General features: G+C 41.5%; 1 protein-coding gene across 3 annotated transcripts in view; it reads right to left on the reverse strand.

Annotated features, from left to right (window-relative positions):
* nup58 (nucleoporin 58) overlaps positions 1-13549 on the reverse strand; it is an 80868-nt gene that overhangs the window by 30695 nt on the left and 36624 nt on the right. For all 3 annotated transcript variants that reach the window (XM_038817705.1, XM_038817706.1, XM_038817707.1), the window contains exons 11-12: positions 12070-12188; positions 9022-9104 (exon numbers count right to left, since the gene is read on the reverse strand). In XM_038817705.1, the coding sequence (XP_038673633.1) occupies positions 9022-9104; positions 12070-12188 (202 nt within the window). The remainder of the gene's footprint in view (positions 1-9021; positions 9105-12069; positions 12189-13549) is intronic.

Here is a 13549-nt window from a genome sequence, read left to right on the forward strand (position 1 = left end):
CCAGGATTTTGATCCAGTAACAGTGAAGGAACGGAATATATTTCTAAATGGGGATGGTGAGTGACTTCGAGGGAAACCTCCAGCCCAGGCCTGGATATTGTCCAGGTCTTGCTACATTTAGACATGGACTGCTTCATTATGAGTTTGTCACGAATAGCACTAAACATTGTGCAGTTGTCTGTGATGTGCAGTGATCTTCGAATATCCCCACTTCTGACCTCATGATGGAAGGGAGGTCTTTGAGGAAGCAGCTGAAGATGGTTGGGACTGGGACACTACCTTGAGAAACTCCTGCAGTGATGTCATGGAACTGAGATTATTGACCTCCAACCACCATAACCACTTACTTTGTACTAGGTATGACTTCAACCAGCAGAGAGTTTTCCCCGATTCCCATTAACGGCAGTTTACAGAGGGCTCCTCAATATTATACTCGGCCAAATGCAGCCTTGGTGTCAAGGGCAGTCAGTCTCCCATTACCCCTGGCATTCAGCTCTTTTGTCCACATTTGATCCAAGGCTGTAATGAGGTCAGGTGCTGAGTGACCCTGGCAGAACCCAAACTGAGCATCAGTGAGCAGGCTGTTGCTGAGTAAGTGTCACTTAATAGCAGTTTTGATGACTCCTTCCATCACTTTGCTGATGATGGAGAGTAGACCAATAGGGTGGCAATTGGCTGGCTTGGATTTGTCCTGTTTTTTTAACAAGGCACACCCGAGCAATTTTCCACATTGCCGGGTAGATGACAGTTTTGTAGCTGTGCTGGAACAGCTTGGCGAGGAGTGCGGCAAGTTCCAGAGCATAAGTCTTCAATACTATTGCCGGAATATTGTCAGGCCCTATTGGCTTTGCAGTATCCAGTGCCTTCAGCCATTTCTTGGTACCATGTGGAGTGAATTGTATTGGCTGAATACTGACATTTGTGGCGCTGGGGACCTCCAGAGGGCACAGAGATGGATCACCCACTTGGCACTTCTGGCTGAAGTTTATCACACAGATATGATGGGCTCCTCCATAATTTAGGATGGGAATATTTGTGGAGCCTCCTCCTCCAGCGAGTTGTTTAATTAGCCACCACCATTCACAGCTGGATGTGGCAGAACTGCAGACTCGCTTAGCCCTGTCTATTAGTTGCTGTTTATGCTGTTTGGCACGCAAGTAGTCCTGTGTTGCAGCTTCACCTCATTTTCAGGTTTGCCTGGTGTTGCTCCTGGCTTGCTCTCCTGCACTCTTCATTGAACCAGGGTTGATCCCCTGGCTTGGTAGTAATGGTCGAGTGGGGGATTGCCAGGCCATGAGGTCGCTGATGGCACACAGCACTTCATCGATGCTCAGTCTGGGGTTGCTAGATCTATTCGAAGTCTATCCCAATTAGCACAGTGGTAGAGCCGCACAACACGATAGAGGATAACATCAATGTGAAGACTATTTAAATCCTAGACCAGATCCCCACTGGAACCTCATGCATTACCTGAAACACATCCTTTCGATAACCCACTGATAATACCACTCAATAAAATTCTGCCCTTTTCTCATCTGCTTGAATGTATCTCCATTTTCTCATTAATACATTATTTCTAATGTAATAACACTCTGGAATATGCTCTGATTTTCCGTATGTTTTCTGATACAACTGCTTTATTGCTGAATCTTTCCGTTGCAATTCGACCAATTTGTTTGAACTAAAAATATCCACAACCTGCTCGCAATCTTTACCAGCTGATCAAACATGGTTTCTGACGACTGAACCTCAGCACCCCCTATCAGTATGCCTCAAGTTCTCTTCCTCTTTCTCAACCTGTGGCTGTGATCTTGTTACCACACAATCAGGAAACACTCCAGGATATACTTGCAACATTTCAGTTGTTTGTCTTTCCACTGGCTTTTCAACCACAGTAGGCTGCACTCCCCCTGCGATCCAGCTATATCATTACCTAGGATAAATTGCACCCCTGAAAAAGGTAATTTTTCTATTACTCCTACACTTCACCAAACTCTCCAATCTTATCTTACATAGTGGCACACTACTGCTTTCACCACTATTTGCACATATTACCACCTTTTCTCGCAATACTCTTTCCAACCTACATAGCCCCTTATCTCTCACCATTAAAGATTGACTCGATGTCGTATTCCTCAAGATCTTAATCGCCTTACCTACTCCACCTTGTACACCGGAGTAAACCTTACCCTCACAAATAAAATCCTTAAACGTTCTGGCACTTATTTATCCACCAACCTTTGAACAGGCTGTACACCCTGTTGTCCCTCTTCCACTGAGACTGTTTTTTCTTCCCACTTTAATTTTTTCTTTATAAATTTAGAGTAGCCAATTATTTTTTCTTTTCCAATTAAAGGGACATTTAACATGGCCAATCCACGTCTTTTGAATTGTGGGGGTCTTCCCACTTTAATAAAACCCACCGGCTCATCCTATTTTGCCAAGTCTGTCTTTCCAGTACTTTTCTGAATTCACCAACACTGCGACTTCACATATCCACCTTTATTACAATGAAAACACACCTCATATCTCAGCCACTTTCATAGGTTTCCTTTTTAATCTGAGGAAAACTCTCCTTAACATGACCAACTAAATCTCCTTTGCATTGACCATCTGTAAATTTCTCTTTTCCCCATTTTCTATCCTTCATCTATTGAAATTGATGTCGGAAACCAAACTTTGAGAACAAATTTGAAGTAATCTGCCATTTCTGCTGCCTGTCTAGCAGTTTTAACTCTTTGCTCGGAGAACATAGAACATACAGTGCAGAAGGAGGTCGTTCAGCCCATCGAGTCTGCACTGACCCACTTAAGCCCTCACTTCTACCCTATCCCCGTAACCCAATTCTAACCTTTCTTGGTCACTAAACGCAATTTATCATGGCCAATCTACCTAACCTCTTTGGACTGTGGGAGGAAACTGGAGCACCCGGAGGAAACTCATGCAGACACGGGGAGAACGTGCAGACTCCGCACAGACAGTGACCCAGCAGGGAATCGAACCTGGGGCCCTGGTGCTGTGAAGCCACAGTGCTATCCACTTGTGCTACCATGCTGCCCAATAATTAAAATCTTTATTTGTGTCATAAGTAGGCTTACATAGGGCAGCACGGTGGCTCAGTGGGTTAGCCCTGCTGCCTTACGGCGCCGAGGTCCCAGGTTCGATGCCGGCTCTGGGTCACTGTCCGTGTGGAGTTTGCACATTCTCCCCGTGTTTGCGTGTGTTTCGCCCCCACAACCCAAAAAGATGCGCAGAGTAGGTGGATTGGTCACACTAAATTGCCCCTTAATTAGAAAAAATGAATTGGGTACTGTAAATTGTAAAAAAAAAGGCTTACATTAACACTGCTATGAAGTTACTGTGAAAATCCACTAGTCGCCACACTCCAGCCCCTGTTCAGGTACACTGAGGGAGAATTCAGAATAACTAATTCACCTAACTTTTGGGACTTGTGGGAGGAAACCGGAGCATCCGGAGGAAGCCCACGCAGACATCGGGAAAACATGCAGACTCTGCACAGACAGTGACCCAAGCCGGGAATTGAACCTGGGACCCGGGAGCTGTGAAACCACAGTGGTACCCACTGTGCTACCGTGTTGTCCACACAATTTCTCACTACTGCGGGAAGTAAATCTTTCAATTCCTCCAAAATAATTGTTTCCCCAAGAGCTTCATACATTTGGTTTAATTTTAATGCTTTTATCCACCTAGCAAAATTATTTTGTTTAATTGTTTCAAATTCTATACATGTATGACGTGGTTCTTCCTTTAGATTTCTAAACTTCTGTTTGTCGGCTTCTGCCACTAGTTCATATGCACTCAATGTTTTTTCTCGGGTCGCTGTCCGGGGGGAGTTTACACATTCTTCCACAACCCAAAGATGTGCAGGGTAGGTGGATTGGTCATGTTAAATTGCCCATTAATAGGAAAAAATTAATTGGGTACTCTAAAACTTAGTTTTAAAAAATATGGTTTGTCACACCTCATCATAATCCCTAGATGCCTCCTCAGATAGCGACGCAAACGCTTCACTAGTTCTACCTACCCACTTTGTTTGAACCAACACTACCCAGAGCGTCTTTGGCCAATGTTGTTTAGCCACTTTCCCAAATGAGATGGAACGGGCTGCTCAATCTTTCTCATCAAATCTTGGTGATGCTTGAATATATTTAAACATATCCCATCTAAGCTTTTCAGTAAGAGGCATTCCTTCCTCCTCTAGGCCATCCTTAGCTTCTGCCTTTAACTCCAACCGTTATGATGTTCTCTTTGCAGTGCCAGTTTCTGAAGTTCAAATTCTCTTTTCCTTATCCCTTTCTTCCATTGCGAACCTTTCCATTTCTACCTCAATCTTCCTCCTTCCCAGTTCCTTTTGAAAAGCCCTTTTTTTCCTTTTCTTCCGCCATTGTCAATCTCTCCTTTTCTTTCATTTCTAATTTCATCACTTCTATTTGTAATTGAATTTTGGCTTATTCTAATGCTTTAGGCTGTGTCTCTGGCAAATTTAAATATTGAGCTATTGCTTGTGTTATCTCTACCTTTCTCGCCCCTTTAGATAAGGTTAGCTGCAGCTTCTCCGACAAACCTAAGAGTTTTGCTTTAGTCTCTCTTTGTAAACCACCCAAGTAATCTCACCCACAACCAGGAAAATTTGTGCAACCGAGAGAGCCATCCATAGACACTCCCTATTTAAATTTCAAAACCTGAAGAATGCAATCGTTCCACCTATACTCATTGCCTTTAAGTTAAATAACCTCAAGCCAAACAAGGAATTATACTTTAAGACCCTAGACAAGCTCCAAAATTCCCAGACCAGGCCCCAACAGTGGTTAGGATACTGGATCGAAACCCTAATATTCTAGTTTATTTTGTAACAATGATTCACTCCAGGACTGATTGCATGAAAAATAGGAATTTGGTATTTTAAAACAAAACTTTGTTATGAATACAGTATTAAACTTTTAACTTCACACCTGAAAAGAACAGCTTACAATTACCCCGTAACACTACTACTCAGTTCCCCATTAAACAAGAAACATACAGCTCTCAATCCAGCTTAAAATCAGCAGGGCATAGAATAATATTTGCTTTGCAGAACAGATTTGGGCCTCAGTTCGAACCCCTGCAGACTATGGCTGAATATCTTCAAATAGCTGCTTCAACCTCTTCTTTGTCTTCAGAAAGATTGTCCTGCTTTAAAATATTACTATTCTTTTTTAAACTACCCTACTGGGAGAGAATTGTCTTTTACTTCTGGATTCTTGTGGCAGCCAGATCATATCGCTTCAAAAGCTTTTTTTAAATCTCTCTCCTAGCTCCACCCAGCACTGACATCATCTAACAAGCTGAAAAAAAACATTTCCAGGTGCTGAAAACACACAACTCCCCAGAGACTGTCCCCAGTCAAACCCACAGTGCATTAGCAGACTGAAAAATACATTCCTTTGTCAATTTCACCCCCCCCTGCTAAAAGTTCCCAGCATCTGCAAAAGATAATGCTTTTCGTTGAAAACAGGACCACTGCAGCCAATCACACTTTAGCCCCAGGCTATTAACCCTTAAATTGCCCAATACATTTAGAAACAAATTTTGCTAAAAACCTCTATTAGTCACAAGACAGGACTTTGTCTCCAAAAGGACTGTACGGTGGTCACTTTTACAAATATGGTCATGGACAGATGCATCCGCAGCATGTAAGTTGGTGAGGATGAGGTCAAGTATGTTTTTCCCTCTTGTTGGCTCCCTCACCACCTGCTGCAGTCCCAGTCTAGCAGCTACCTCCTTTCGGACCTGACCAGCTCGGTCTGTAACAGTTCTACCGAGCCACTCTTGGACATTGAAGTCCTCCACCCAGAGTACATTCTGTGCCCTTGCCACCCTCAGTGCTTCCTCCAAATGGCATTCAACATGGAGGAGTACTGATTTATCAGCTTGTGGTGGATGGTACGTGGTAATCAGTAGGAGGTTTCCATGCCCATGTTTAATCTGAAGCCATGAGACTTCATGGGGTCCATTCGATTTGAGGACTGCCAGGGCAACTCTTCTCGACTGTATACCACCACTTCTGCTGGGTCTGGAACGCTGGTGCGACAGGACATACCCAAGAACAGTAATAGTGGTGTCTGGGACATTGTCTATAAAGTATCATTCCATGAGTATGATTATGCCAGGTGTAGCCACGTCCCGATTTCAAAATGGATACTCGCAAAGAATGCAGGGAAAAATGGACAGCACTAGAAAAACAAGCAGGTGCAAGGTTCCTGTGGATTGGAACTTGCAGAACCCAGACAGAACTGAAACTAGTAGCCATTAGCATTGTAATGAGCTATCTCAGGGGACAAAAAGAAACATTGAAACAATCGGTACCAGGACAGACTTCCCGGCGCCAGTGGAGGCCAAAACAAAGGCAGGCCAACGGATAGAGCCCGCCCAACGATCAGGGAACGACCCCGTTATTGGAGAGAATCGATACAAATGATTGGGACATGGTCCAATTAATTGGGACCAAGTCCAGGGTCCGCCCAGAAGGGCGCGAAACCCTGGGGGCTATAAAACAGAATCCCCAAGGTCAGTTCTCGCTCTTGAGAACTCTTAGCTTCTCCATCTTCACCTTGGCATTTGGCTCTCAGTGACGAGAGGCCCGCCAAGCACCAGCCAAGTAAGTCTAAGGTCAACGCACGCTACGAGATAGACGCTCCTAGCTACTATTCTATACCAGTTCGAAGCCAAGTATAGGCTTTTAGTAGTAGTTGTAGTTTAGCGAGTAGAGTTTATGCATGAGTAATAATTGACTGTGTGTGTAAATAAATGTGCATTGATTTCAAACTTACTAACTGGTGTATCGAGTCATTGATCAGTATTCGGTTTGAACCTTGTGGTGGTATCAGAAAGATACCTGGCGACTCTTGAGCAAAGGTAATTAAAACAGAGCAAATTAAGGGAAAGCATAACAAGCAACACAGGCTGTTGCTTGACTAGCCTGGGAGATAGCTCTCCCAACTTTGTCACAAGCCCCCAGATGTTAGTAAAAAGAGGACTTTGGCGGCAGCACGGTGACGCAGTGGGTTAGCCCTGTTCCCTCACGGCACCGAGGTTCCAAGTTCGATCCGTGCTCTGGGTCACTGTCCGTGTGGGGTTTGCACATTCTCCCCGTGTTTGCATGGGTTTCACCCCCACAACCCAAAGATGTGCAAGCTAGGTGGATTGGCCACGCTAAATTGCCCCTTAATTGGACAAAATGAATTGGGTACTCTAAATGTATTTATTTTTTTAAGAAGAGTTTGCAGGGCTGAGTTTGCCATTGTCGTTTCCAGTGCCTAGGTCGATGCGGTGTGGTCTGCCCGGTTTCATTCCGATTTGTGTTTTCTTTGCGGTTGAATACAACGGAGTGGCTTGCTAGGCCATTTCAGAGCGCATTTAATAGTCAACCACAATGTATTACAGCAGAAGTGGTTAAGGAGGTCCCCAAGTGGGATAGATGTATTTTGAAAAGTGAATGTTGGACAACTTCAATGGGTGGAATGGGTAATTTCATGCCAAGTGAAGAGTTCCCAATTTTAGTAAAACTGCATGGTCTCCTATTATAATTAAAAGCAAGGATCGTGATCTCACAACTTAAGAAGTCTCTTCTCCTCTCTTTCACTCCCATTTCACCTTCCTAACCCCATACCCTTCAGTCCAGTTTCTCTGCTTGACCTAAATAAGTACTTGGCCAAGACTAGTCATGTACAATACCACAGAAGATTGATTAATCAGGATGATGAATGATGGTGCTGTAAGAATTGTTTTGCATGCAGATTCAGTTTCTCCCTTCCCAAATGGAATATAACCAAAATGCAAGAAATCAAAAATTATCATTTGGTCATTGTGCCTATGCTAGCTCTTTGAAACCGCAATACAATCAATCTCACTCCTCTGTTCTTTCCCTGTCATTCTGCAAGTTTTCTTCAGGTATTTGTCAAATTTTTAAAAAAAAGTTATTATTGAATTTGTTTTCAGTGCATTCCCAATCCGTTTTTAGAAATTTAAAGTACCCAATTCTTTTTTTCTCCAATTAAGGGGCAATTTCATGCTAACCACTGGGCCACCGTGCAGCCCTGCAGCCCCCAACCTAACAACTTGCTACAAATATGTTTTCCCCTCATATTGCCTTTGGTTGTTTTATGATTTACCTCAAATCAATGTCCTCTGGTTCCTGATCTTTCTGTCATTGGAAATACTTTCTCTTATTTACTCTGGTGACTATTCACTAAAATGGAAAGTGAATCCTTGGATCCTTGAATGTTTTCTCATGCTGCTTTTTAGAAGTGTTACTAACTATGATTTTAGGAACATTAGTGCTTCAATGAGGTATTGCATAGATTACTGCTGAGGAGGCTCAATTATTCAAACTCGTAGCAAGCACTGGCTTTCTCAAAACTTATTAAAAGGTCACCGTTTTTAATGGGACTGTAAATCATTTTTATAATGAAACACTCCAAATTTATCTAAAAAAAATAACGGGGAGCAGCGTAACACTAAGCAATAAGAATTCTAAATAATTTGCACATCAACTGATAATCATAGCACGGGCTTGAGCAAATATTTTTGTCAAGTCACTAAATGGAAAGGATGTGAACAATGGCTTACAAACTGAGACCAGTTACATACCAGGATTGTTATTATGATAGCATCACAGCACCACCTTCAGGCATTGATTTTTGGGGACACAAAGTTGTCATAGGGTTTTTAAAAAAAGTATTTTGAAATGGAATATGGTGAAATACCCATTGATTTTAATATACAAATACATATGAAATCAAACCTCAAGCAATATTTTCTTCAGTAGTACCATAACTTCCTGGAATAACTTTTCCATAGATATTAGCTTTGTTCATGAATATATGCTAAACAGGAAGTTAGCATACTATTCCACTAAATATTATCAACAGCTACTATATATATATATTTTGTTAGCCTTCAAAAATATTAACTTTTTCGGATTTTCAAGACTATAAGCAAATACTCAAACTCAAGCCCTACCTTTGCACTTTCGTGTATTGACTGGAGTTGGGCAGCCAAAGCTACAAATGTCTGGTATACTTTCTGCATTGCAAGAGATAAGTCTGTAAGAATGACAAAAATAGTTAAACAGCAAAAATCAAAACAAATATTTTGTTCATTTAATGTTTATTGCCATATGTTATCCCTCTCTCCAAAGATGATGATTTCTCTGAGGCATGGCTCATGGGCACTCTCCAACGACACATTGGTCATTATTCAGGTGCAAGCATTGACTAAGTATTTTATTGTGGAGGAATGATAGACAAATACAATTATATTTAATCAACATTCATACATTTTCAAGAATCGCACTGTCCGATTGTTATACTGATTTTTTTTCTGTTCAAGGGGGAAGGTAATTACGAGTAATAGCTACTTTGTGAAGTTGAGCCAAAATGTTGGAATCTCCTCTTTAGGATGTTTGTTCTATTACTATTCCCACTTTCCCAGCTACTGACACAGCCAAGTTTTATTTTCCTCTCAATTCCTGACAAAAATTGAAAAAAGACTGTTGGGAAAATGGAAGCTTTACTTTTGTAAACACACTCCTCTGACCTGGCAAGGCCTGATATTGAAACTGGGAAGTGGAGAGAAAGTATACAATATCGTCCCACTGATTTCCCTCAAGTTCAACAAATAGCAATTTTTCTTCAAATTATTGGTTTTGTCAGAGACAAATTTTATATGTAGGTCTCCATGTAAACAACTGCTCTAAATAAAATCTCTATCCAGAAAATACATTTTCCAAGTTCCTATCCAAGAACATTTCCAGGACTTTATAAAGGAGTAAAATAAATAAAAACATTTTCTGCACAGAAAGAAACCACTTTGGCCCATCAGGTTCATGCCAGCCAGAAAAAAGCTATCCAGTCTGATCTTACTTTCCAGCTCCCCATGCTCGTCTTATCTTCTTAGGGAAATAGGTCGTCACAATTTTATACACCCCAATGATATTTTCCCTCAGCCTCCTCAACATTTCCAGTCTTCCAGCTCTCCAGTCTTGGAAAAACATTCTGATAAACCCTCTGTAATGCAGTGATCAGAATTCTACACAGTAGTCAAGCTATGGTCTAAAGAGTGCTTTTTACAGTTCCAGCAAACTGTTTTTTAGATTCTACGCCTTGGTTAAAATGTATCCAGTATGCCTTTGTAACCTTTTTGAATTTTTTCAACATGATAACTAAATTATCCCCAACCTTCTAAACTCACGGGAATACAAGCCAAACCCATGGAGCCCATCTTTAAGCTCTAGTATCATTCTGGTGAACCTGCATTTTATCACTTCCAAGGCAAGTATAACTATCCTGATGGTTGACACCTAAAATTGAATGCAAAATGTCAGAGAGGATGTAATCAAAGCTCTTTACACATGAATCATCACTTCTTCACCTTTGAATTCCAACTCCCTTGAGATAAAGGCCAATATTCGATTAACCTTTTAGATTACCAGTTTATAGTGATGTGCACATGAACCTCTCTGCTCATGGTCCCTCGTCTCTCACCATTGAAATAAATATTTCACCTCATCTCTTCTAGATCAAAAATGGGTAACCTTCCTCATAGGTTTGCACTCTCATCTAGTCTGACCATATCCTTTCCTGTTCCCATCCACACAATTTACTGTGACTCTCAACTGAGTGTTATCTGCAAACTAAAATGTAAATTTCTATGTATTCATTCAAGACACTAATATATGGTGACATTGAGACTTGTCACAAACTGCCAATCGGAGACAAGCTGAATAGGGTTCTTTCTGTTCTGAAAAGATTTGTGGTCCCATAAGGAGCATTAATTACTTCTGACAAGCTGCTCTTAAATGCTGCACTATTATTTTTTTCTGCTCTCTATCACGAACCTCACTAAGAGCATGTGATTATAAATTTCAACAGAAGCTTTGGAGAAGAATGAAAGCAATTCTGAGATTTAAGATGTTAAGCTATAGTAGACTAAAAACTGAATTTATTTAAATGATGAAAGCGATGGATATGATCAATGCAAATTGGTGTTTTAAAACTGTGACTGCAAAGTAAAAAGACATATACAAAATTGGGTCAACTGTTATGCAAGGCTAGAACCTTTTTCTTCCACGAGTGGATGTGTATACTTGGACAATTAGCTTTGGGTCAACTGTTATGCAAGGCTAGAACCTTTTTCTTCCACGAGTGGATGTGTATACTTGGACAATTAGCTAGAATGGGACACAAGTTACAAGGATATGCTGCACGGATGATTAAACAGGTTCTGATCATAAATTGTATAGTGCAGGAGATCATGCGGCCCATCGAATCTGCACCAGCCTTGGAAAGAGCACCCCACAAGTCCACACCTCCACTCTACCCCCTAACCCATTAACCCCACATAACCCTTTTTGGACACTAAGGGCAATTTAACATGGCCAATCCACGTAACCTGCACATCTTTGGACTGTGGGAGGAAACCGGAGCACCCGGAGGAAAACCACGCAGACAAAGGGAGAACGTGCAGACTCTGCACAGACAATGACCCAAACCGGGAACCTGACCTGGGACCCAGGAGCTCTAAGCAACAGTGCTAACCACTATGCTACCGTGTCGCCCATAAACCTGTAATATAAACTCTATTATCTTCTCCTCACAGATGTTACCTGACCGGTGGAGAGCTTCTGTTTCACAGTACTCCAGATTAGCAAGTTTGTTGCGTGTTTTTGGAAGTTCTATCTTTAAATGTTCTAAAGAGGAAATGCAAATACAAATTGCACTTGTCAAAGGGTGTGGGTGGAAGCTCAAACTCCTGATTTCCCTTTTTTGCATTTGACTCTTTGCTCTGTCTTAACCACTGAGAATTTTTTATTTGTGTTTCAACTTAACCCTCCATGGGGGAAGAACAGTTTCTCACTCCACTACAGCAAACAAACTTAATTACATATGCACCTATACATTGGGGAAGTCAGACACCCTATAGTAAAATGGTAGAACATATTGTTTCGTTAACATTCATCACCATTCTACCTGTACTGCAAAACATTTGAACTTTTTTAATTATCCAAACCTTGTGGGGTCATATGAGAACTGTTAGCCTGAGTAGCGAGGTGATTTTCCAATTCCTCTATTTGTTGTCGGTACTGCTGTAACTGAACCTCAAACTGTTCAACCAGCTGTCTGAAATAGCTGTCAAAACATAATTCAAAATTAGCTGTTAATATTCACTATAGCATGACTATTTTCAAGTGCATGAATATTTGTTTGCACCAAGTTTAAAGGCTACTTTGGGAACTAAAATGAAATACGCTCAGTGGGCAAATGGAGAACCTTGGCGAGAAACAGATAACTTGTAATGGGTGGAGGGATGGACTGTGGTTGAAGAAACAAGATGAAGGAGGAACATTCCCGGAAGCAATTGATGGTACTTACTCAAAGATTTATTTCAAAAGTTTACTCTTTTGTTTGGAATATGTGAATGATCCGGGCAAGACCATATTTAATTTCCATTGACAGTTTCCATTAGGACACAAAGGTCCAATTTTAACACTTGTGATTTGAAGGAATTAAAGTCTTGTCCCAAGAGTAAACCCCTAACTTTCCACAAAATTACCACAATTACTTCCAAAGTTTGCTCGTCCTGTACCTTAACCACTATGCTATGGTGTCTGGAGAAATTTGTATCCCATGTTTGTGCATGACTTCCAAGGCTTTATGGATACTGGGAAGTGACCAGAAATGTTGTTGAAATGGGTGAAAAACGCCACTTAGACACTGCATAGAGGATATTGATGAATTGCTAGCATCACATTCTGAAGAACTAACTAATGAGGACCTCATTGAATTGGAATAGCAAATAGCAGCAGAGGAAGAAGATGTACCCGCTATAGAAGAGATTCCTCCTCATAAAGCCTCAACAGCACTGAGACTGAGACGTTTCAACGTTCAGAAGCTGCGATGGCCCAGTTTTAGGAACATGACCCAAACATTGAATGCAGTGAATAGGGGCACATACAACATGTACAGCTGCTCCAGAGAAATTTACAAAGAGGAGAATATTTGTCCAAACTTCCTTGGACACTTCTTTTAAGAAAGCAGAGAAGACTCCAGAAAAACCTGAAGCCAAGAATCCCAAGAAACCTCCAAACAACAACCCTTCAAAATCTCTAATCAAAGCCCAGTCCAACCCATGAGCCCAAGAATGAAGATGATAAATAACTTTAAGGTTTTTTAAAAATCTGCACTTTATTTAATTTTTTAAAATTTAGAGTACTCAATTCCTTTTTTCCCCCAATTAAGGGGCAATTTGGCATCGCCAATCCACCTAGCTTGCACATCTTTTGGGTTGTGGGGGCAAAACCCACACAAACACAGGGAGAATGTGCAAACTCCACATGGACAGTGACCCAGAGCCAGGATCGAACCTGGGAGCTCGGCGCTGAGGCCGCAGTGCGACCACTGCGCCACCGTGCTGCCCAAATCTGTGCTTTTTAGATAATTTGTAGATGTACAGTGGACAAGACTGTACAGTACTATAGAGTATATACCTG

This window comes from Scyliorhinus canicula, chromosome 14 (assembly GCF_902713615.1).
Source record: "Scyliorhinus canicula chromosome 14, sScyCan1.1, whole genome shotgun sequence".
Lineage (NCBI taxonomy): Eukaryota > Metazoa > Chordata > Chondrichthyes > Carcharhiniformes > Scyliorhinidae > Scyliorhinus > Scyliorhinus canicula.